Source organism: Schistocerca serialis, chromosome 7 (genome assembly GCF_023864345.2).
Source record: "Schistocerca serialis cubense isolate TAMUIC-IGC-003099 chromosome 7, iqSchSeri2.2, whole genome shotgun sequence".
NCBI classification, from domain to species: Eukaryota; Metazoa; Arthropoda; class Insecta; order Orthoptera; family Acrididae; genus Schistocerca; species Schistocerca serialis.
The window spans coordinates 180,616,109-180,640,660 of record NC_064644.1 but is presented as its reverse complement, the minus strand read 5'-3'; the positions used below and the strand labels follow the sequence as shown (position 1 = coordinate 180,640,660).

Here is a 24,552-nt window from a genome sequence, read left to right as displayed (position 1 = left end):
CTCCTTACACGAAGCGAGGCGTCGTTTGGCACTTACCGGCGTGATGTGTGGCTTAAAAATGAACAGCTGCTCGACCATGAAATCCAAGTTTTCTTACCTCCAGCCTCTGTCATAGTACTTGCAGTGGATTCTGATGCAGTTTGGAATTCCTTTGTGATGATGTGGATAGATGTCTGCCTATTACTCATTACGACCCTCTTCAACTGTCGGCGGTATCTGTCAGTCAACAGACGAGGTCGGCCTGTACGCTTTTGTGCTGTACGTGTCCCTTCACGTTTCCACTTCACTGTCACATCGGAAACAGTGGACCTGGGTATGCTTGGGAGTGTGGAAATCTTGCGTGCAGACGTATGACACAAGTGCCACCCAATCACCTGACCACGTTCGAAGTCCGTGAGTTCCACGGAGCGGCCCCTTCTGCTCTCTCACGACGTCTAATGACTACTGAGTTCGCTGACATGGAGTACCTGGCAATAGGTGGCAGCACAATGAACTTAATATGAAAACGTATGTTTTTGGGAGTGTCCGGATACTTTTGATCACATAGTGTACGTACATCCATTTTTATAATATGTATAGATTCAGCGATTTGTGACGATAATGTGTGTGATATAGAAGGACATCTACATGGATTGGTACCTACTCATTTGCACCAGCTACAGGTGTTGGAGTTTCAGCAAAATACCTTTTTACTCTGCAACAATTTGATATTATACAGGTATACTGGCGATGACTTTATCGATATCTTAAGATAGAGAGTTCTCCAGTGCTGAAAAATATGGCACGGACTGTAATGTTGCAAGAACAGAGATAATGTATTCTTGGAACCGGATATAAGGTACTTGAACGTCAGTGATTGTCTTTGCTTTATCGTAAAGCAGATAACAAATAATTCCTCTGTAATTTGTGGATATATATATTGGCAGTAAAGCCGTGCCCGGGGAGAGATAAACATGTATTCCATCGCACTTCTGCTGATCGTTGCCGCCTTCGGCACGCGGATTGTGGCTGTCCCTCGTCACCCCATCATTCAAGAGGTACGCTGATCAATGACGCCGGAAGCAAAGCTGCAATTTAATATGAATAAAATCTTCTCGGTTTTCGAAACGAGACAATTCGAATAAAATTCTCTAGGTTTCGATGGCGGAGACAGCCAATGAAAGCTCGAAAATTTTATTCGAATTGGCGCGGGTTAAGAACCGACAGGATTTCATTCAGACATGCCGCCGCGAAAGACTCCGAGAATACAGTTTAACTTCTCGGTAAATATTGAATCTATACAAGACAGAGCAGTAGCTAAGATAATTACTTTGCTCTTGCTTTCTAAGTCCACAGAACAATAATAAACCTGTTTCTCGACATTCCGCAGCTTTTATCGAATCGTTCTTTGTTAAGATCAGGCATTGCTAATCGACGGTTTCGTCTATGTTTTGGACGTAAAAATTTTCCGATTTCACGACTTGTCCACAGTAGGAATTGTCATTATGGTTCAACTGTCCACAACGTTTTTCCACAGTCCTTGATTCCGGAAGGCGTTTGATACAGTTTCGTAACGTCGTTTCCTGATCACCCCCATGTAAACCCAAATATGTGATTACTTTACAAATGAGTTAATGTCTTAAATATTTGACTCTGTTGGGGAATAGTTACCGTTTACTGGACAGTTCGCCAGTAGGTCGGACTAAACCTCAAACCTCTTCACGTGTCGCCTGTAGTCACACACTTAATGAAGACCTGTCTGCCCTAAGGGATCTGATCCAGAATCGCATCTTATTGCAGTTATTGCTGAAGTTAGTGCTCATGTAGGCGCATGTGTGTGTAAGAGAAAGAGAGAGAGAGAGAGAGAGAGAGACAGACAGACAGACAGACAGAGTAAATTGTAGGTGTAGTATTTTCCGTTTGTCGCAATGGTTAATGGAGAATCTGTTGCAGGGAGACGACGTAATTGTGAATATAGAGGACGGAGCTCTGAGGGGCGTAGTGGCCACATCATTGAACGGCGTTCTCTACAACAAGTTCCTGGGAATACCGTACGCCACACCGCCTCTGGGAGATCTCCGATTCCGTGTGAGTACCACACATGATTGTTCTAACCGCTGTAGTAAGCAAATTACTTTTAAATACATTGTGGGAGTGAACAGCGATCAATGTGTTACAAATAATTACTATGTAAAACAGTCTTGATCACAATTTATTTATTACAGTGGCCAGTTTCGACCACTACTGTGGTCCAATGAGTAAGAACCTGCTTCTGGTGGTAAATCACTACTCAAGTGATTTACCGCTAGAAGGAGGTTCTTACTCATTGGTCTGAAGATGACCACAGTAGTGGTCGAAACCGATCACCGTAATAAATAAACTGTGACCAAGACTGTTTTTGATAGTAAACAGCTGCAGTAAACATTTAAATAGCTTTACACTTACTCTCGATTTTGGACCGCAGCAGTTCTTAGGCATATAAATACACGTTACAGGCACTCTCCATCACTTTATTTAGCTAATTATTTAAACCGTCCTTTTTGTTACCTGTTTCAATCTCATATGAAATACACGGAGGCTTGTACTGTCTTACAACGATCCTATTCTAGAAAGAGAACAACTATGAATTGTACAGAGTCTGAGCTTAAGCAATATGCAACTTGTCCGCATTCCGCCTCGTTTCTTGCACTGTTTTGCGGAGCTCCTTGGACTATCAGCTAGATGTACAAGTGAAATGTCTCACGGGAAACTCTTTGGTTGCAGTGTACAAGCAAATGCTTTTTCGCGAGTGTTTCTTTCTGCCACAGTTGAACTTTGAGTCATGTGCCCACGTGGATATGGATATCCAAGCCTTCTATTGGCATCCATGTCCATAGTAAACACTAAACCTACCTCACATTCGGTAACAACTAAGTCAAACTTTTCATACACCATTATTAATTTGTTCTGTAATGTGACCTAAATTTTGATACTTAGTTTGGACTTCGATGTTGATCAACGACCTTCACCCCATATCTGTTTACTCTGCAACAGAAATTTTTCTTCTAATATAGATGGTTAAAAACAAACAATAATTGTATAGTCAAAACGTCCTTTGTTTTCCCCTCAACCACGTGTTCATGTAAGATTGCAGTCAGCAGGACATACCTTGATCGCGGTCCCGTTTTAACTGTACGACTAGCCACAAATAGTTCGCACATTCTCGATGTTCCTAGTAATAGCACCTATTATGTGACCTTCAACGTTTTCAGATAATTAGCCACACAGATGACTGCCGATAAATGTAGCTACACAACCAGCAATGGCCAGAGATCGACTTTCACCAAATTCTCAGGGAAAAGGTTTTTTGTACTCAGAGGTTATTGATTGTATACTTAATTAATGCTCAGAGTTGTTATACATTATACAAACTGAACAAACAATTGCATGCCATGGGCGATTTCATATAGGGCATCTTCATAAATTATGCACTCCATATTTCACTTACTGTTTCCATGGGACTAAACAACCATTCTCACGATCATTCATTTCCTTCTGATACTCAAGACTTGGTTTTCCGTTGCGCTTGCGAAGGTTAACTGCTTTCACCACATAAAGTAGAAAGGAAGGAAGATGAGGGTTTAGCTTCCCGACAATATCGAGGTCATTAGAGATGGAGCACAAGCTCGAATTGTTCCAAGGATGGAGAAAGAAATCTGCTATGCCCTTTCAAAGGTACCATCGCGGCAGCATTTTCCTTGAGTGATTTAGGGAAATCTCGGAAAGCCTAAATGTGGATGGTCGGATCTACTTCCTCCCGAAAGCAAGTTCAGTATGCGTCGCCTCGCTCGGTACACATAAGAGTCAGATCCCTGTTTACATGGGCTTGCTGTAATTAAACTGCTGCAAATAGCTTGCAAATAATACTTGTTAAGTTTGAGTTATTGATTTTTAAAACGAACGTTCGGTTTCAAATAGTTGTACAAGAAATTTTTTGAAGCTATATCAGTACAGCACACGTTATTACGTAGAATTATTACGTAGAATCCTCATAACAAAGTCAAAATGTTTTTCTTTACGTTGAGTTGCCTGGTGTTTCAGTAATTTGAGGTTGTTACTTTTTACAGACAGAGTAACAACTAACTTTAATGTGAGGTACGTTGTTACATTTGATTTAATAAACGGTTATATAAATACATAGTGCGGCCTATTAAGTAGTAACAAATTTTACGCTTCCGTCGTATTTATTAAATTGCTTTTTTTCTACCTGCATATAGTACCTGATTACACAATTATAAAATAATGATTTTGCTCAATAAATTAACATCTTATTTTCAAAAGCCTTTTTCCTGGTGAGTTCCAGTTATTTCTGGTAGTCTTCAGTTTTTCCAAGTGTGAAAGACTTGTTACTTGTTCGTTTCTGCTGAATGAGGGACAGTTATCTTCTGACTGTTGCACAATAATCAAGCTTTCGAGGATACTGGACAAAACAGTATAAACCATTTATTTCCCCTTATGGAACATCTTGCTCTCGCTGGCTTCATGAAATGATGGAATCTTTTTTAGGTCTGAGGATTCCCATGGTCTTTTTTTTTTATTACGAGTAATATATTTTAGAAGAAGTTGAAGCAGTGTTTCCTATAGACATATAGTTATTACCATTCTGCTTTGAAGCACATCATTTTGCACATTCAGTCGGTTTTGTACTTCTTAACACAGTCATCATCATATACACTATAAGGCAAAAAAGAGGATGCACCACGAAAGAATCATTCGAATGGGACGGAAATCGGTAGATGTGATGTACAGACAAATAAATGATTACAGTGAATTCCACTGACACCGAACCACTGCGATATGCAACTTCAGTGGTGTCAAGTGAAAGCTCATTGGAGGGGAGGGTGAAGCCTGATGAAAGCTGGTCCTGCCTCGGTGCCAGTGACGGCCGTGTATTGGTTAGAAGGATACCAGCTGAAGTCCTGCAACCAACCTGTCTTTGTGCTAGACACACTGGACCTACACCTGGAGTTATGGTTTGGGGTGTGATTTAGAATGACAGCAGGAGCTCTCTCGTGGTTGTCCCACGCACCCTGACTGTAAATTTCTACATCAGTCTGGCGATTCGACCTGTTGTGCTGCCATTAATGAACAGCATTCCAGGTGGTGTTTCCCAACTGGATAACTCTCGCTGACATATCGCTGTTGTAATTCAACATCCTCTACAGAGTGTCGACAAGTTGCCTTGCCCTGCTCGATCACCAGATCTGTCTCCAATCGAGCACACCATCAGACGACTACTGTCATCCACAACCAGCATTAACCGCCCCTGTATTGGCCAACCAAGTACAACAGACATGGAGCTCCATCCCATAAACTGACATCCGACACTTGTACAACACAATGCTTGCACGTTTGCATTCAGCATTCTGACGGTTACACCGGTTCTCTCGCACTTACATTAACTTGTGTTCTTGAAATGTTAATCACTTAAACACGCTACATAGACAAATGTGTTCCCGAATTTTCAATACTCTACATTAATTATTTTTTGGTGATGCGGTTTTTTTTGGTCACTGTATTACAACGCAATGCAGACAAACAGTACTACAGTTACCCCGAAAATGCCAAAAACAGCACAAGATCTGCAGTCAGAAATCACGTGCTTACAAGAGCCTTGTTATAGAGAAGGGCAACTAATATGTCTACCAACACATTTTACCATAATAACAGACATCAATGATTGTAAGATTGCTATAGTAATTTTAAATAGAATTTATAACGTAAAAAGATAAGACAGTTACGCAGCCAACTTTTAGTTACCACGGAGATAACCTATGGGAACGTTCCATGGGCGATTGCATCCATGTACAGCCATCAAATACAACCTTACGCAAATAACACCAGAGATCAAGCAGTGTATCCCAAGGGCAAACAATTAGTGATAAGTGCTAATATTAATTCAAGGTCTCCCCTCGGGAACTCAGACTGAACGGATGACAGGGGAGCCTGCCAGAGTGGCCGAGCGGTTCTAGACGCTACAGTCTGGAACCGCGCGACCGCTACGGTCGCAGGTTCGCATCCTGCCTCGGGCTTGGATGTGTATGACGTCCTTAGGTTAGTTAGCTTTAAGTAGTTCTAAGTTCTAGGGGACTGATGACCTCAGATGTTAAGTCCCATAGTGCTCAGAGCCAACCATTTTGATGACAGGGGACGAATAACTGCTCACCTAATACAAGGAACACAATTACATGTAATGAACACAGACTACGATGCTACGAACAGTAATATCGGCTTTGCGCTACCAAATACTGCAGCAATGGCTTACGTAACAAATTAGACCGTACGCGACAATATAAACAGTAGTGAACACAATATTATGAAAATTCATACTAACACACACTCAGAACAGAAGTACCAAAAACACACACCACTACACTTATTGTTCCACAAAGCAGACTGGAACAAATTAACAGAAATTATCGGACAACACGGTCTACAAACCATCAATGGAGAGATCGATTACAGAGCACACAAACTAAAGCACGTAATACAACAGGCATAAACCACATCAATATCGACGGCAAGGAACACAAAACTATCACCAATATTATGGATCAACGAACTCACAAGACTCAGATAAGATGCCAGAGCGAAACAAAATTATACCAAACAGCAATACCAGGTAGAGACAAACGCGTAAGACTTGAGGCATATAGGCATGCACAAGACTTATGCAGACAGATCCTGTACAACACTCGAAAACAACACTGGGAACGATTTATAACTCCACAAACAGAGCAAAATACTTTGGGAGGAACCATACAATATACTGACACAGAAAATAAAAACCCTACTAGCTCTGGAAACGCTAAGGCAGGATGACGGCACGGTGACGTGGGGATGTAGGAATACAGCGGTGTTTCTGCTGTACAAACTGTTCCCTGACGACGTCATCTATACAGATACATAATATCATGCAACTCAACTCTAAGAGAAGACCTATACACACCATACAACACTGCCACTGTTACCTGCCCTTTTGCGCAAGAAGAGGTTACGCTTGCAATCTCAGAGCCCCCAAAAAAAAAAAAAAAAAAAAAAAAGGTAACCTGGACCAGATGGTATCCATTCGGATACACTGAAAAAAAGACTGATCACCCCCTTCCTGACAAAGTTACTGAACTATGCCTTAATGCTGGCCAGGTTACCTACAGTATGGAAAACCTCCAAAGCAGTCATTATTAAGAAATCAGTAGACAGCGATCCTTCAGATCCTAAGACATACAATCGTATATTGTTAATAAACACCCTCGCAAATATTCAGGAAAAGCTAATGTGTAAGCATTTGCAAGCCCACAGAGCTCTTAGGGGCACGAGCCAACAATTTCGCTCCAGAACAGGCAAATCCATAGGCAATGCCGTCAACCACGCTCTACATGTAGTTATTACTGCAAGACAGAAATACGCCACGCCAATAATGATTGATATTCCAAGAAAATTCCATAACCTTTGGTGGCCCACAATGTTTCAAAGGTTAAGATATCTGGAGGTACCGTAGTCCCTGTAGAGCAGTTTCCTATATTACTGTAAAGACCGAGTAGACGAATGGCAGATGGACAGCCGTAAAGTAATTAAAAGAATTACCAAAGGCTGTTCAAGGGTCGATGTGCGGTCCCATCTTCTGGGATAACAATCGAACCAGTCCTACAACTTCTAGAAGGGGATGACAGATCAGACGAAATTATCGCCCACGCAAATGACCTTTTAGAATATAAAAACAGTACAATACTACAAATAATACATAACGGTGTCGCAAAACAAACTCGGGATAGTAAACAACAACAAAAACATATACATTACTGACAGAATCACTCCAAAGAAATCCTTCAGTTAAAATAGGGGACACAAACGTCTAACAAGCACATGTTAACGCTATCCTTTGGTACACATAAATGAGGAACTGAGTTTCAACGAACACTTAAGCCTAATGACAAAGGAGAAAGAATACTACATGAACTGGTGAGGCTAAATTCAAAACAATACAGGCTACAAATGTTACAAATGTGTGTGAAATCGTATGGGACTTAACTGCTAAGGTCATCAGTACTAAGCTTACACACTACTTAACCTATATTATGCTAAGGACAAACACACACACCCATGCCCGAGGGAGGACTCGAACCTCCGCCGGGACCAGCCTCACAGTCCGTGACTGCAGCGCCTCAGACCGCTAGGCTAATCCCGCGCGGCTACAATACAGGCTAGCTCTACCACTCATATAGCATACCTCTGTGCTCTCTACGAATCAGTACTCAGCTTTACAGCTGGTCACCAACAAAGCGTCAGTCAGACGTGGGCAGAGAAATTGGAATGAAGTGTACTACTGCTTGAATATGTATATGATTAGCATGAAACCAAGAGTAATTAGAAACTGCATTTTCTGTATGAGTAAAGATGAAGCTGCGACTTTCTCCTTTAGGAATCACATTTGAATGTTGATGGTTTTGAGAAGATCGTGTTATGCCTTGTGTAAAAGTGAGACCCGCTGCACCCACGGGCGGCAGTCTGCTTTCCGCAATCGTGCGGCGCGGACGTCTGTTTACGTCCCCACCGCGGTGCTTAGCTCATACTCGGTTGTTTATTTCGTGTTAGCCTTCGCTAGTGCTTGCGCTTTCTAACTAGAATGGCTCATTCGTATCGGCAATCTACTATCAAGATCAGCTTAAATAATGACTTTGCACGACCGAAGGCAATTGAAATAGAACGATTTATTAGTGAAGAAATTAAAGTTGAACCACAAGATATGATTGGCATCTGCTTCTCTATCACAAGCAGTGTGGACTACGTCGAACCTTCCTGGTGTCACAAATTCCGCATTTCGCTCAAGTACTCCCAATGCCGGTGACGACAGCACGACGATTACTGGCGGTGTTCGGTTCCTTTGTGAGTGCAGGTCTACTGTTTAAAGTAAGATACGACGCTCTTACCCTCCCTCTTAGTAGGATGGACTTGGTCTTGTGCATGTTCGTGATCGGGCGGTGGCACTATATTTCAGCACAATGTTAAAACTGTGGAGTAGACGTCAGACTTGTCGGACAGGAATCGTAATAGATGAACTAGCACCAGTGTCTCGCCGGCCGCGGTGGTCTCGCGGTTAAGGCGCTCAGTCCGGAACCGCGCGACTGCTACGGTCGCAGGTTCGAATCCTGCCTCGGGCATGGATGTGTGTGATGTCCTTAGGTTAGTTAGGTTTCAGTAGTTCTAAGTTCTAGGGGACTGATGACCACAGAAGTTAAGTCCCATAGTGCTCAGAGCCATTTGAACCAGTGTCTCGAATGGCGCCAGTGACGGTCCAGCACATCTCCCAGTCACTCCAGCATATACGCACTTTTTTTATAGAGTACAGCTACGTTCAGGCAGCTCTGCAGGGAACCAGACCTGCAACGGCGCGTGACATATATCGGATACTAACGACCGGACGACACAGCCATCCTATTGAGAGGAAGCATCCACATATCAATTGGCAAGCAGTAAGGCGATCGATACACCACGTTTCCTTAGACACAGCGACACGTGAAACTTGGTGCCTAACAGTAAATGGTAAAAATGTCACCCGATCCAGACTCCATGCGATTCATATGAACGATTCACCATTGTGCCCTGTGTGCCAGACTCTGGTCAACGATGAACACCGCCTCATATGCGGCCCCTCGGCAGAAGTCTGGCGTTTGGCGACACGAATGATCTTTCTTTCTCCGAATGGGATAAAACAACATTGAACGAGGGATTATATTCTTCCAGGACGGGACTTACTACCCATGCACCAAAACGAATGCAGTAACGTGGTTTCGAGGCCAGACGGTGCTCTATTTGTTCAGAGCAGGCCCAAAGAATGTAATGGACTTCTGGAGTTTTCTACTGAAACGACATCTAAAGATCGTGAACAATCCGAAATGCCGACAGTATTTCTCTAACTTCCTATGGAGTGCGTTTCAAAAGCCCCCGTATAGCTGGAACGTCCAGGGTAGGAGAAGTTAAATTATAGATGCGAAGAAAGCATGAACGGAAGATAAGAATCGGTGGATACGTTGTACTTATGAGAAGACATACGCGGATGACGGAACAGCGGGGGGCATTGGAAATACGATTCTCCATTGCGATGTGTTTTTTTCTTCCTTATGTAATGCGAGAATAATTTTCAGTTTACTAGCTTCAAGCAATACAGAAATATTATTTGTGGTATGACAAGGCAGTGGTTGATACCGAAATTTCCTTTCTCTTAAATGTTAAATGCGAACTAGGATTTTCTTTAATTTGTGATAGATATTCATTGGAAAACATAGTTAGAGAAGTATTTCTTTTTAACGTAATTTTATTGTGTTTTTTTTCTGGCGTATGTTTACCTTTCAAAGCTTACTCGGGCACGGATGTATGTGTTGTCCATAGCGTAAGTTAGTTTAAGTTAGATTAAGTAGTGTGTAGGCTTAGGGAGCGATGACCTCAGGAGTTTGGTCCCATAAGACCTTACCACAAATTTCCAAATTTCCCCATGGTATGGTCGCAGCGAATCATCAGCATTAGTGCAGCCGGAATGTATGGGCCGACATAATTGGTGACCGTATTTTGGGACCAGTTTTTCCTTCCACGGCGCCTAACAGCCCGTAACTATCGGTATTTCTTGCGGGTGACTTTGCCTCCCCTCTGCAAGAAGTACCAATGATGATTCGAAGCGTGATGTGACTGATACATGATGGTGTTACAGCCCACTTCGCCACTAACGTCCGGACACATCTCAATCGTATCTTACCTGGTTAATGGATCATACGAGTGGATTCAGTTGCATAGCCTGCTCGTTCATCGGATCTCAACACGTGCGATTTGGGGCCATATCAAAATTATCGTGTATGCAGAGCCCATTCTAGATGTGGAGACACTGGAGCACCGTATTCATGCTGCCTTTGACACTCTTTGGATGCAGCCTGGAAGATGCGAACGTGCGAGACACAACATGCTACAGCGCGTGCACATGCGTTGAGGGCACATGAAAACCATTTTCAACACATACTGTAACTGTGGCTGCGTGGTACAACGCGCATTAGATCGCAGTCTCTGTAACAATATATGCGCCAAATCATATCTAGGGCAAGCAAGACGAACTGTGCAGGAACGCATTGTGGAACACCAACGGCATACTCGCCTTCTCCAACCCACCAAGTCCGCAACTGCCGAACATTGTATCTCCACAGACCACTCCATGAATTACAACGACACAAAAATTTTGGCCCATACATCAAACTTTTGGAGCTCGATTATGAATGAATCTGTGGAAATGAGACTGTCTGACAACGAGACTCTGGTCAATCGAGATAGCGGTTATCAGCTAAACTCTGCTTGGAATCCTGTTACAGAGAAACTTCGCAGTCGACGTAGTTGTCTGCATAAAGATGAAAATCAACCTGATATCGCTACGCCAAGGCCGGCCGAAGTGGCCGTGCGGTTAAAGGCGCTGCAGTCTGGAACCGCAAGATCGCTACGGTCGCCGGTTCGAATCCTGCCTCGGGCATGGATGTTTGTGATGTCCTTCGGTTAGTTATGTTTAACTAGTTCTAAGTTCTAGGGGACTAATGACCTCAGCAGTTGAGTCCCATAGTGCTCAGAGCCATTTGAGCTACGCCAAGCTTTCACCGTGGAGGACGCGAGGCGCAGCGCAAGGAGTTGTTATGAAGGCGCACGCTGAGCAGCGCATGCGCAATGTCACCTCGGTATGGCTTTAAATACCAGAGCTCAATGCGTACTCGCCAGTAATACTACAGTGGCACTCGCCTGAAGATGGCCAGAAGACTCTGTGCTGAAATATCGTGGCAGGACGTTACTGACATCCGGCAGTTCTCCCGTGGTTTTATGGAACAATCAGTACGCCGGTAAAGCTTTAAACATCACAATGTTGTTGTTGTTGATGCAGCTCTCCATGCTACTCTATCCCGTGCAAGCTTCTTCATCTCCCAGTACCTACTGCAGCCTACATCCTTCTGAATCTGTTTAGTGTATTCATCTCTTGGTCTCCCTCTACGATTTTTACCCTCCACGCTGCCCTCCAATACTAAATTCGTGATCCCTCGATGTCTTAGAACATTCTTCTGCAGCACCACATTTCGAAAGCTTCTATTCTCTTCTTGTCTAAACTATTTATCGTCCACGTTTCACTTCCATACATGGCTACACTCCATACAAATACTTTCAGAAACTACTTCCTGACATTTAAATCTATACTCGATGTTAACAAACGTCACAATATCTGATTGAATAAATGGTCTCTAGCATGGAAACCATGCGTTTCCGGACATAAGTTCATTAGGCCTTTTTTGTTCCTTATCCTCCCATCGATCAATCGCTAGAGTTTGTATACGGTGGAAAACTCACCCTGTATATGCACACCAGACCAATATTAGTCACCCACAGGAGACATCAGTCTGAAGCCGTATAACATCGCCTCATCGCTTGATTATGGCATTAACTGGATGCAGGAGAAACAAGTTTCTTCAGATATGCCATATCCAGCTGATCCAAAGTACATTGGGGTGACAAAAGTCATTGGGTAGCGATATGCACATACACAGGTGGCTGAAGTGTCGCGTACACAAGGTGTAAAAGGGCAGTGTGTTGGCGGAGGTCTCATTTGTACTCAGGTGATTCACGTGAAAAGGTCTGCAATGTTATTATGGCCGCACGACGGGAAATAACAGACTCTGAATGCGGAATGGTAGCTGGGGCTAAACACATGGGACAGTCCATTTCGGAAGTCGTTAGAAAATTCAGTCCACAGTGTCAAGAGTGTGCCGATAATATTGCATTTCAGGCATTACCTCTCACCGCGGACAACACAGTGCCCGGTGACCTTCACTTAACGATCGAAAGCAAGAACATTTGCGTAGAGTTGCCAGTGATAATAGAAAAGCAACACTGCGTGAAATAACTACAGAAATCAATGTAGTACATACGACAAACGTATCCGTTAGGATAGTGCGGCGAAATTTGGCGCCAATGGGCTATGACGACCACCGCAAGTGTCTTTGCTAACATTACGGCATCGCCTGCAGCGCCTGTCCTGGGCTCGTGACCACATCGGCTGGGCACCAGACGACTAGAAAACCGTGGGCTGGCCATATGAGTTCCGATTTCAGTTGGTAAGGGCTGACGGTAGGTTTCGAGTATGGCGCAGACCCCCACGAAGTCATGGACCCAAGTAACAATCAGGCATAGCGGTGTGGGCTATGTTTAAATGGAATGGACTGGGTCATCTGGCCCAAGTGAACCGATCATTGAGTGGAAATAATTATGTAGCCACTTAAGGACATCATGTTTCCAAAACACGATGGAATTTTTTGGATGACAGTCTGCCATGTCACTGGGCCACAGTTGTTCGCGATTGATTTGCAGATCTTTCTGGACAATTCGAACGAATGATTCGGCCAACACGAATCTCATTGAACATTTATGAGACATAATCGAGAGATCAGTTCGCGCACAAAATCCAGCACTAGCAACACTTTCGCAATTATGGACGGCTATAGGAGTAGTATGGCTCCGTATTTCTGCAGGGGACTTCCAACGACATTTTTAGTCCATGCCAAGTTGAGAGGCTGCACTACGCCAGACAATAGGAGGTCCGACACGATATCTAAGATATTCGATAAGATTTGTCATCTCATTTTAAATGTTTCGTTTCCAAAAATAAATCGTACAATGATCCGTGAGCATGTGTGGTTGGGGCGACTGGTAATACGCAAGCCACTTGAGCGTCTGTTGGCGTTCCCAGGCCCCACAGCCGGCAGCATCCTGGTCCGAGGTTCGAGACGCGCTGTCCTTCGCGGATGCTTGCGCTCAGCCCCTCTTTTTCGGCCTGATACCTATCACTACCGGCTCCGAAGACTGTCTCTACCTCAACGTCTACGCGCCGGCTGCAGAGAGTGGTCCTTACCCCGTCATGGTCTACATCCACGGTGGAGCCTTCAAGGGTGGCAGTTCTTCGAGTTCAACTCCACACAGCTTCGTGGAGAAGAGCGTTGTGCTAGTCACAATCGCCTACCGTCTCGGAGCCCTTGGTAAGTAAATCACATCATTTTCGCTTTTTTTGAGATTCCATTTAGCGTGAGGTCTTAGATGAGAAAATTTGAAAGAAATTTAGATTTTCGAACCAAGGGCAAACAGCTAGCGAAATTAAGGCAACGTGGAATAGTCCCATGCCGATATAGATCCAAGCGCACTACACACATCAAAAAAAGTTTTGCATCACACCTGTTCCCAGAACTCCTGAAGATAGACGTTGACTGCGGATATTGTATCACAGACACAGTCCCTTTGGCTGTTCAGAGGAGTCACTAAACCCACCCAAAGATGTAAACAACCATGCATTAGCAGCCCTATTAGATGGAGGGCCGCCCAAGGGCTATTACTGCAGTAGATGCAGTGGAAGCATAGTTTAATAATAGCTAATACTTGGATTAATAATCATAGAAGAAGGTCTCAGATAGATTATATAATGGTAAGACAGAGCTTCAGGAACCAGGTTTTAAATTGTAAGATATTTCCAGGGGCAGATGTGGACTCTGACCACAAGCTATTGGTTATGAAATGTAGACTAAAAGTGAAGAATCTGCACAAAGGTGATAATTTGAGAAGGCGGGACTTGGATGAACTGAAAGAACCAGAGGTTGTAGAGAGCTTCAGAGAGAGCATTAGAGAATGATTGAAAAGAATGGGGGAAAGAAATACAGTAGAAGAAGAATGGGTAGCTTCGAGAGATGAAATAGTGAAGGTAGCAGAGGATCGAGTAGGTAAAAAGACGAGGGCTAATAGAAATCCTTGGGTAACAGAGGAGATATTGAATTTAACTGATGAAAGGTGAAAATATAAAAATGCAGTAAATAAAGCAGGCAAAAAGGAATACAAACATCTCAAAAATGAGATCGACAGGAAGTGCAAAATGGCTAAGCAGGGATGGCTAGAGGACAAATATAAGGATGTAGAGGCATTTATCATTACGGCTATGATAGATACACCCTACAGGAAAATTAAGGAGACCTTTGGAGAAAAGAGAACTACTGTATGAATATCACGAGCTCATGTGGAAAACCGGTTCTAAGCAAAGAAGGGGAAGCAGAAAGGCGGAAGGAGTATATAGAGGGTCTATACAAGGGCAATGTACTTGAGGCTAATTTCATGGAAATGGGACGTAGATGAAGATGAAATGGGAGATATGATACTGCGTGAAGAATGAAGAATTTCACAGAGCACTGAAAGACCTAAGTGGAAACAAGGCCCCAGGAGCAGACAACATTCCATTAGAACTACTACTAGCAAAATTCGACCAGCTAGTGAGCAAGATGTATGACACAGGCGAAATACCCTCAGACTTCAAGAAAAATATAATAATTCCAATCCCAAAGAAAGCAGGTATTGACAGATGTGAAAATTACCGAACTATCAATTTAATAAGCCACGGCTGCAAAATACTAACATGAATTCCTTACAGACGAATGGAAAAACTGGTAGAAGCCGACCTCGGGGAAGATCAGTTTGGATTCCATAGAAATGTTGGAACACGTGAGGCAATACTGACCCTACGACTTATCTTAGAAAATAGATTAAGGAAAGGCAAACCTACATTTATAGCATTTTTAGACTTAGAGAAAGCTTTTGACAATGTTAACTGAATATTCTCTTTCAAATTCTGAAAAAGCAGTGGTTGGGAAAGGAGTGAGACAGGGTTGTAGCCTACCCCCAATGTTATTCAATCTGTATATTGAGCAAACAGTAAAGGAAACAAAAGAAAAATTCGGAGTAGGAATTAAAATCTACAGAGAAGAAATAAAAAATTTGAGGTTCGCCGATGACATTGCAAAGGACCTGGAAGAGCTGCTGAACGGAATGGACAGGGTCTTGAAAGGAGTATATAAGGCGAACATCAACAAAAGCAAAACGAGGATAATGGAATGTAGTCGAATTCTATAGGGTGATGCTGCGGGAATTAGATTAGGAAATGAGACACTTAAAGTAGTAAATGAATTTTGCTATTTGGGGAGCAAAATAACTGATGATGGTCGAAGTAGAGAGGATATGAAATGTAGACCGGCGATGGAAAGGAAAGCATTTCTGAAGAAGAGAAATTTGTTAACATCGAGTACAGATTTAAGTGTCAGAAAGTCGTTTCTGAAAGTATTTGTATGGAGTATAGCCATGTATGGATGTGAAACTTGGACGATAAATAGTTTAGAGAAGAAGAGAATAGAAGCTTTCGAAATGTGGTGCTACATAAGAATGCTGAAGATTAGATGGGTAGATCACATAACTAATGAGGAGGTATTGAACAGAATTGGAGAGAAGAGAAATTTGTGGCACAACTTGACTAGAAGAAGGGATCGGAAGGTAGGGAATATTCTGAGGCATCAAGGGATCACCAATTTAGTATTGGAGGGCAGCGTGGAGGGTAAAAATGGTAGAGGGAGACCAAGAGATGAATTCACTAAACAGATTCAGAAGGATGTAGGTTGCAGTAGGTTCTGGGAGATGAAGAAGCTTGCTCAGGATAGAGAAGCATGGAGAGCTGCATCAAACCAGTCTCTGGACTGAAGACCACAACAACTAAAGAAGATTGTATAAATGGAATAGATTTGGAGACAAGAGAAGGTTTTAGATTGATTAAGTAATGCTTAGACAGAGATTTAGGAACCAGATTTTAAATCATAAGGCATTTCCAGCAAGAGATGTAGACCCTGACCAAAATTTGTTGCTTATGTATTGTAGATTAAAACTGAAGAAACTGGAAAAGGGTAGGAAATTAAGGAGATGGGACTTGGATAAGTTGAAAGAATCAGAGGTTGTTGAGAGCTTGAGAGGGAGCATCAGGGAACAGTAGACTAGAGCAGGGGAATGGAATACAATAGAAGACGAATGGATAGCTTTAGGAGATAAAATAGTGAAGTTAGAAGAGGATCAAATAGGTAGAAAGGCAAGGCCCAATGGGAATACTTGTATAGGACAAAAGATATTGAATTTAACTGATGAAAGGAGAAAATACAAAAATGCAGCATCTGAAGCAGGAGAAAGCGAAAAAAAAAACGTTCAGGAAATGAGATTGACGAGAAGTGCAAAACTGCTAAGCAGGAGTGGCTATAGGACGAATTTGAGGATTTACAAACATATTTCACTAGGGGAAAGATAGATACCGCCTACAGGAAAATTTAAGAGGCCTTTGTGAAAAAGAGATGCACCTGTATGTATATCAAGACCTCAGATGGTAAACCAGCCCTAAGCAAAGAAGGGCAAGATGAAAGGTGGAAGGGGTGTATAGAGAGTTTATACAAAGGAGATGAACTTGAAAGCAATATTATAGAAAGGGAAGCGGACGTAGATGAAGATGAGATGGGAGATATGACACTACGAGAAGAATTTCACAAAGCTCTGAAAGATCTAAGTCGAAACAATGCCCCAACAGTAGACGGCATTCCGTCAGAACTACTGATAGCTTTGGGAGAGCCAGCCATGACAAAACTCTTCAATCAGGTGTGCAAGATGTACGAGACAGACGAAATACCCTCAGACTTCAAGAAGAATGTGATAATTCCAATTCCAAAAGAAAGAAGCTGCTGTCAGGTGTGAAAATTATCGCACTAACATTTAAGTAAGTCATGGTTTCAAAATACTAACCCTAATTCTTAACAGCAAAATGAAAAAACTGATAGAAGCAGACGTCGGGGGTGATCTTTGGATTTCGAGGAAATGTAGGAACACGCGAACCAGTACTGAGACTACGACTTACCTTAGAAGTTAGATTAAGCAAAGACATTTGTAGCGTTTGTAGACTTAGGGAAAGCTTTTGACAATGTTGACTGGAATACACTTTTTCAAATTCTGAAGCTAGCAGGGGTAAAATACAGGGAGTGAAAGGCTATTTACAGCTTGTACAGAAACCAGACGGCAGTAATAAGAGTCGAGGGGTATGAAATGGACGCAGTGGTTGTGAAAAGAGTGAGACGAAGTCGTCGCCTATCCCCAATGTTATCCAATCTGTACATTGAGCAAGCTGTACAGGAAACCAAGAAAAATGTGGAGTACGAATTAAATTTCATGGAGAAGAAATAAAAACTTTGAGGTTTGCTGACGACATTGTAATTCTGTCTGACGCAACTAGGGACTTGGAAGAGCGGTTGTACAGAATAGACAGTGTTTTAAAAAGAGGATATAAGATGAACATCAAGAAAAGTGAAAAAAGGATAATGGAATGTAGTCGAATGCTGAGGGAATCAGATTAGTAAACGAGTCACTTAAAGTAGTAGATGGGGTTTGCTATTTGGGCATCAAAAAACTGATCATGACCGAAGTAGAAAGGATATAAAATATAGACTGGCAATGGCAAGAAAAGCATATCTAAAGAAGAGAAATTTGCTAACATCAAATATAAATTTAAGTGTTCGGAAGTGTTTCCAGAAGGTATTTGTCTGGATTGTAGCCATGTACGGAAGTGAAACGTAGACGTTAAACAGTTTAGATAAAAAAAGAATAGAAGCTTTCGAAATGTGGTGCTACAGAAGAGTGCTGAGGATTAGATGGGTCGATCACCTAATGAGGAAATACTGAATAGAATTGGGGAGACTAGGAATTTTGTGCCACAACTTGACCAAAAGACGGAATCGGTTGATAGGACACATTCCGAGACATCAAGGGACCATCAATTTAGTGTTTGAGGGAAGTGTTTGTGAGGGGGGGGGGGCAAAAATCGTAGAGGGAGACCAAGAGATCTATACAGCAGGCAGATTCAGGAAGATGTAGGTTGCAGTAGTTATTTAGAGATGAACAGGCTTGCACAGGACAGAGTAGCATAGAGAGCTGCATCAAACCAATAATCCGGCTGAATACCACAACAACAACGACACAACAAAATTCAAGTATTTATTTTACATAGTTGTAAGTATAATTAAGTATCTGACATTAGAGTAAACTAAGTTCGGATCACTTGGCTTGTCGCCGGCCGTTCTTGACATTATCGGGAAATTATAAATTGTTAAGTTTTATTAATCTCGTCGTTGGTTCTCATACGTTCACAACCCTGTTCCCCTACTTTCATAAAATTTCGAAGATATACATACGTAAATAAATACGAATTGTGTTTGTTTCATATACTTGTTTATTTGTATTGTCTTTGGTACTTAGTACTTCTCTTTCGTATGATATCCAGCAAAACAGTCTCCAAGATGCACCGCAAATTTTACACAAGACTTGCACATTAAGTTTGTTGTTCTCCTTTTTTGTTTTTGGAACATACGAGGCAGTTCCTTCGTTTTCGTTTATTCGTTTCTGAAATAAGTATTGGCTGGTACGCGATGTCGTGACAACCCCCAAGTTTTGCTCAGAAGCAGGTACATGGTCTTTTATCCACGAATCAGACACTTTCAATAAAAAATCGTGAAATCGGAGACACTTGTGGTCTGTATTAAAATAGTGCCATGTACGAAATGCATTGAATAATGCACAATTAAAGAGGGACATGCAAACCTTTTTTGACCATTTTATAGTTTTTCTGTATACAGGGTAATAACTCAAATATTGGTCTGCCCGATCAACTCCTTTCATGTATTTGTTGTAGTCTGATACACTTTCGGGTTTTTTTATTGCGCAGTTGGTTTTACTACATTTTCTTTGAGTGTCACTCCAAGTGGCATTATGTACTGTAGCGATCATTCGTATCGTTTTAGTTTTCGAAGCTCTACATACCTGTGCGAGTACTTCACCTTTCCGTTAATGACAAGCTTCAAACATATTGACTTTTACGCACTTTAATTTTTCCGGAAATCCTATATTTTGCCGTATCGTTCCACAAACTCGAATTTTCTTTTCAAGTAACTTCTCTGCAAGTTCTACATTGTTATAATAATTATCCATGTAGAGGTGACGCCACTTCCCATAAGAAGGTGTCAATAGTTCTATCACTATTATTGCTAAAGGCTGTCCAGCACCGCTACATATCTTGAATGAGGAAATGTATCCCGTGCTCGACATCACACAGAATTCGAATGAGTATGCCATATTTCGTAATTTTCGACGGAATGTAAACTTTAAAATTTAACCGCCCACTCCACAGTATCATTCCTTCATCAGTTGAGATGTTTTGACTTGGATTAAAGGTTTCTTTAAACTATTTGGAAAAATAATCAATTACGAATTGCACTTTGAAAAGCCTGTCGGCATTATCCGGTTTACTGTTGTTGTCGAAAAAACGTAAAAATGATAATATTTGTCTGAATCGGTTGCAGGACGTCGTTTCGCGAACGTACTCGTTGACCAATAATCATCGATCCTTGCTTTTTTTTACAATTTCCATAAGGATAGCAAGCCCAAACCATTTTCTAAGTTAGAGTCCCGTAACGTCGACAAATTTGGCATTTTTTATCCACTTTTTTCTATTGCAATTTTGACTGTAGTACTTGTTGGTTTCGTTGCTAATATATTCAAATAGATCGTTCCCAATATACCATTCTACGATATCCTCGACGCTCTGTGTATCTTTGGGAAATACGTGTGAACCTGGAGATCCTTCAGCTTTATTATTGGTCCCCCGTAAATCAAAGTCTGACCACTGTGCACTGTCGTCTTCTTCTGATTCATCCGAATCAGTTGGCAACCGTAGCGTTCGCCGAATTCTTCTTGGACGTATTTCACTATCTTCCGACGATTCTGCTTTACCTTCATATTTTTGATATTCAATGTCTTCTTCCCACTCGGTCAAGTCGTCCGAAACGTCAGACAAGACGTCCGTGCATTCGTCGTAAATAATCGTATCGTCTCTTTCGTCTGCCACGATGAAAGGGCACGTACTTGTTGTCGTGTGTAACTTACTGTTACCTAAACAAAACACCAACAGAATGCAAAGGATACTAAAGTGTTGTCGCCGGCCACTGTGCGATACTATGCACACGACACCATCGTAGTGTCGCCGGCCGTTGACCGCTGTTTCACACACGACATCACTGTGGTGTCGCCGGACAGCATAGTGTTAAAAATTTTTAAAGTTAGGAACAAATGGTCAACCCCAGTGAAAATAACAGGAAAAATCCTTTGGAAAGAATGAGCTAATATTTAATTTTAATGATTTCTTTTAAATTAATCAAAATCAAGTTATCTCGTGACAACATAAATTTAATAAATGAATACTGATGCCAAACAATACCATCATACACCACCGTGATTGGTTCTGGTGGCTGTAGTACACTGTGGTGCAAATAGTTTTAATGTGTATTACAAGAAATAGTTATCACCTTCATTATTCTGAATCTGGGCAGTAAAATTACCAGATTCGGAGGCAGAATGGGGGCTGTGAGTACATAGAGAAGAAGTAGGAATGTTGAGCAAGGGACAGTGTGTCAGCTGCGTATTATCTGAGTGGAATTCACATATAATTTCACTCAGAAATCGTAGTACAAGTTACAGAGACAGACGCTACAACGCTGCAACATTGAACTTTGTTCAGTTCGGTCCGAAAGCACAAGTTTCGGACATAGCAAAATTTTCGTGCAGTAGCAATGAACTTTAGCGATTTACTATGAATCGAAGTAACTCTGATTCTTTCTTTTCAGTTGGTAATTGTCTTCAGCTTAAGAGTGTGGATATCAGAGGATTCATTTGGCAAAACACTATAGCGTAAATCTGGAAGGTAAACTCACACTAATTCTATCTTCGGCTGGGCTATATACTCATGTACGCGCTCTGTGCAATGTTACTAACCAGATGGAACATCACTCACAATCTCGTGTGTCGCCTATGGTTACTGATCGCCCACCTCCTGTATGTTATCAGTCATTGTTGTTGAAAGCAGAAACTTTGAACTTGAGTTTAACTAGAGTGCAAGTGGAACTTCCCTCCTTTAGACAACCAAGAGCCAAACAATTTAGCGGCCATACATTGTAGCAGCAGCCTTGGTGCTGAAAGAAGACGTTTATCATTTGTTATGTTTCACACTGTAATGTGTATATCTGAGTTCTGTTGTGTAGCTAAATTTTCTAGCTTGTTTTACACCTTACCTTCTATGTCAGATAATAATATTAACAGTAATAACATCTTTCATCTATCTAAGGGCAGTAGTATAATTTACTCGAATACCCAAGCAGATACATTTGTTTCTAAAAGTTCACATTTCACTTTGTACTCTAGGGAACGGCTTTAGGAAATTGATATTGATGACGCCGGCCGGTGTGGCCGAGTGGTTCTAGGCGCTTCAGTCTGGAACCGCGCGACCGCTACGATCGCAGGTTCTAGTCCTGCCTCGGGCATGGATGTGTGTGATGTCCTTAGGTTAGTTATGTTTAATTAGTTCTAAGTTCTAGGGGACTGATGACCTCAGGTGTTAAGTCCCATAGTGCTCAGAACCGTTTGAACCATTTTTTTTATATTGATGACTCTGAGTACAGTGAATAATAAAACTTAAAGAGTCATCCTCAAAATACGGATTACAGAACCGCTATGATTAGTATCCTGTTGAGTTCTGTCTGTTATGATGGATAGTGTTTTTTCTTGTTTCAGAGCAGAAAAATCAGACACTGGAAGTTAAGTGACTTTGTATGTCGAGTAAACAAGGCAGTTGACATCTGACAGTTTGTGTGTGTGGAGGATTTACATCTTGTCGGCATGTGTCAGGTTTCCTGAGCCTGTTGAACGACGACATCCCGGGCAATGCGGGTTTCAAGGACCAGGTGTTGGCGCTACAGTGGGTGCAGAGGAACATCGCAGCCTTCGGCGGAGATCCTAGCAGCGTTGTCATATTTGGGGAAAGTGCGGGTGGCGGCTCCACGTCACATCTCTTCCTCTCGCCGGCCACCAAGGGTGAGTACTTCCTGAGCTATCAGGCCTATAAGCCAGATGTAATCAATCAAGAACTGGAGTACTCCGAAACAAGATACGAAAAGAAAATATATCACTTCATTTGACGGAATTTATATCATTCTCTCTTTGTTTTTGTTAGTTCCTATTAGTTTCCATCATTATTCACGTATCTTTCTGTCGATATTAGCTTTTCTTCTCTTTTACTTCCATAGTTATATGTTGATAAGCTTCAGTTCATGTTCTGATACCCTCCTGTCTTTGTTTTATAACGGTGTTTCTATGCAGTGCGTCTTCTTCTCTTTAACCTCATCTTTGAATCTCCAACCACTTCTTTACTCTATTTAGGTTTGTATTTGAGCTCTCAAACGAGTAACGTAATTATTTTGATCAGGCTATCGGTGTTCATGTGGAGTACTTGACTTAGCTAGAGTACCCTGATTGCTGTTTTGTTTCCCGTAGTTGTTAAGCAATTCGTCCTTAATTACAGAGTTCATTTTTTTTAATTCTTCTTAGTTTACGGGTAGCTTAAGCTATTCTATTAGATATGTTTGACTGGAATACTCTCTTTCAAATTCTGACGGTGGCAGGGACAAAACACAGGGTGCGAAAGGCTATTTACAATTTATACAGAAATCAGATGGCAGTTATAAGAGTCGAGGGGCATGAAAGGGAAGCAGTGGTTGAGAAGGGAGTGAGACAGGGTTGTAGCCTACCCCCGATGTTATTCAATCTGTATATTGAGCAAGCAGTAAAGGAAACAAAAGAAAAGTTCGGAGTAGGTATTAAAATCCATGGAGAAGAAATAAAAACTTTGAGGTTCGCCGATGACATTGTAATTCTGTCAGAGACAGCAAAGGACTTGGAAGAGCAGTTGAACGGAATGGGAAGTGTTTCGAAAGGAGTGATTAAGATGAACATCAACAAAAGCAAAACGAGGATAATGAAATGTAGTCGAATTACGTCTGGTGATGCTGAGGGAATTAGATTAGGAAATGAGACACTTAAAATAGTAAAGGAGTTTTGCTATTTGGGGAGCAAAATAACTGATGATGGTCGAAGTAGAGAGGATATAAAATATAGACTGGCAATGGCAAGGAAAGCGTTTCTGAAGAAGAGAAATTTGTTAACATCGAGATTGATTTAAGTGTCAGGAAGTCGTTTCTGAGAGTTAAAAATGGTTCAAATGGCTCTGAGCACTATGGGAATTAACATCTGAGGTCATCAGCCCCTAGAACTTAGAACTACTTAAACCTAAGTAACCTAAGGACATCACACACATCCATGCCCGAGGCAGGATTCGAACCTGCGACCGTAGCGGTCACGCGGTTCCGCACGGCCACACCGGCCGGCTTTCTGAGAGTATTTGTATGGAGTGTAGCTATGTATGGAAGTGAAACATGGACGATAAATAGTTTAGACAGGAAAACAATAGAAGCTTTTGAAATGTGATGCTACAGAAGAATGCTGAAGATTAGATGGGTAGATCACATAACTAATGATGAGGTATTGAATAGAATTGGGGAGAAGAGGAGTTTGTCTCACTACTTGACTAGAAGAAGGGATCGGTTGGTAGGACATGTTCTGAGGCATCAAGGGATCACCAATTTAGTACTGGAGGGCAGCGTGGAGGGTAAAAATCGTAGAGGGAGACCAAGAGATGAATACACTAAGCAGATTCAGAAGGATGTAGGCTGCAGTAGGTACTGGGAGATGAAGAAGCTT

At 41.9% G+C, this 24,552-nt stretch overlaps 1 protein-coding gene across 1 annotated transcript in view; it reads left to right on the top strand.

The window, feature by feature from the left end:
* The first annotated feature begins 953 nt into the window (after positions 1 to 953).
* The window catches only part of LOC126412952 (juvenile hormone esterase-like), a 97,325-nt gene continuing 73,726 nt past the window's right edge, over positions 954 to 24,552 (top strand). The window contains exons 1-4 of the mRNA XM_050082844.1: positions 954 to 1,037; positions 1,933 to 2,067; positions 13,775 to 14,060; positions 22,645 to 22,830. Of these exons, the coding sequence (XP_049938801.1) occupies positions 954 to 1,037; positions 1,933 to 2,067; positions 13,775 to 14,060; positions 22,645 to 22,830 (691 nt within the window). The remainder of the gene's footprint in view (positions 1,038 to 1,932; positions 2,068 to 13,774; positions 14,061 to 22,644; positions 22,831 to 24,552) is intronic.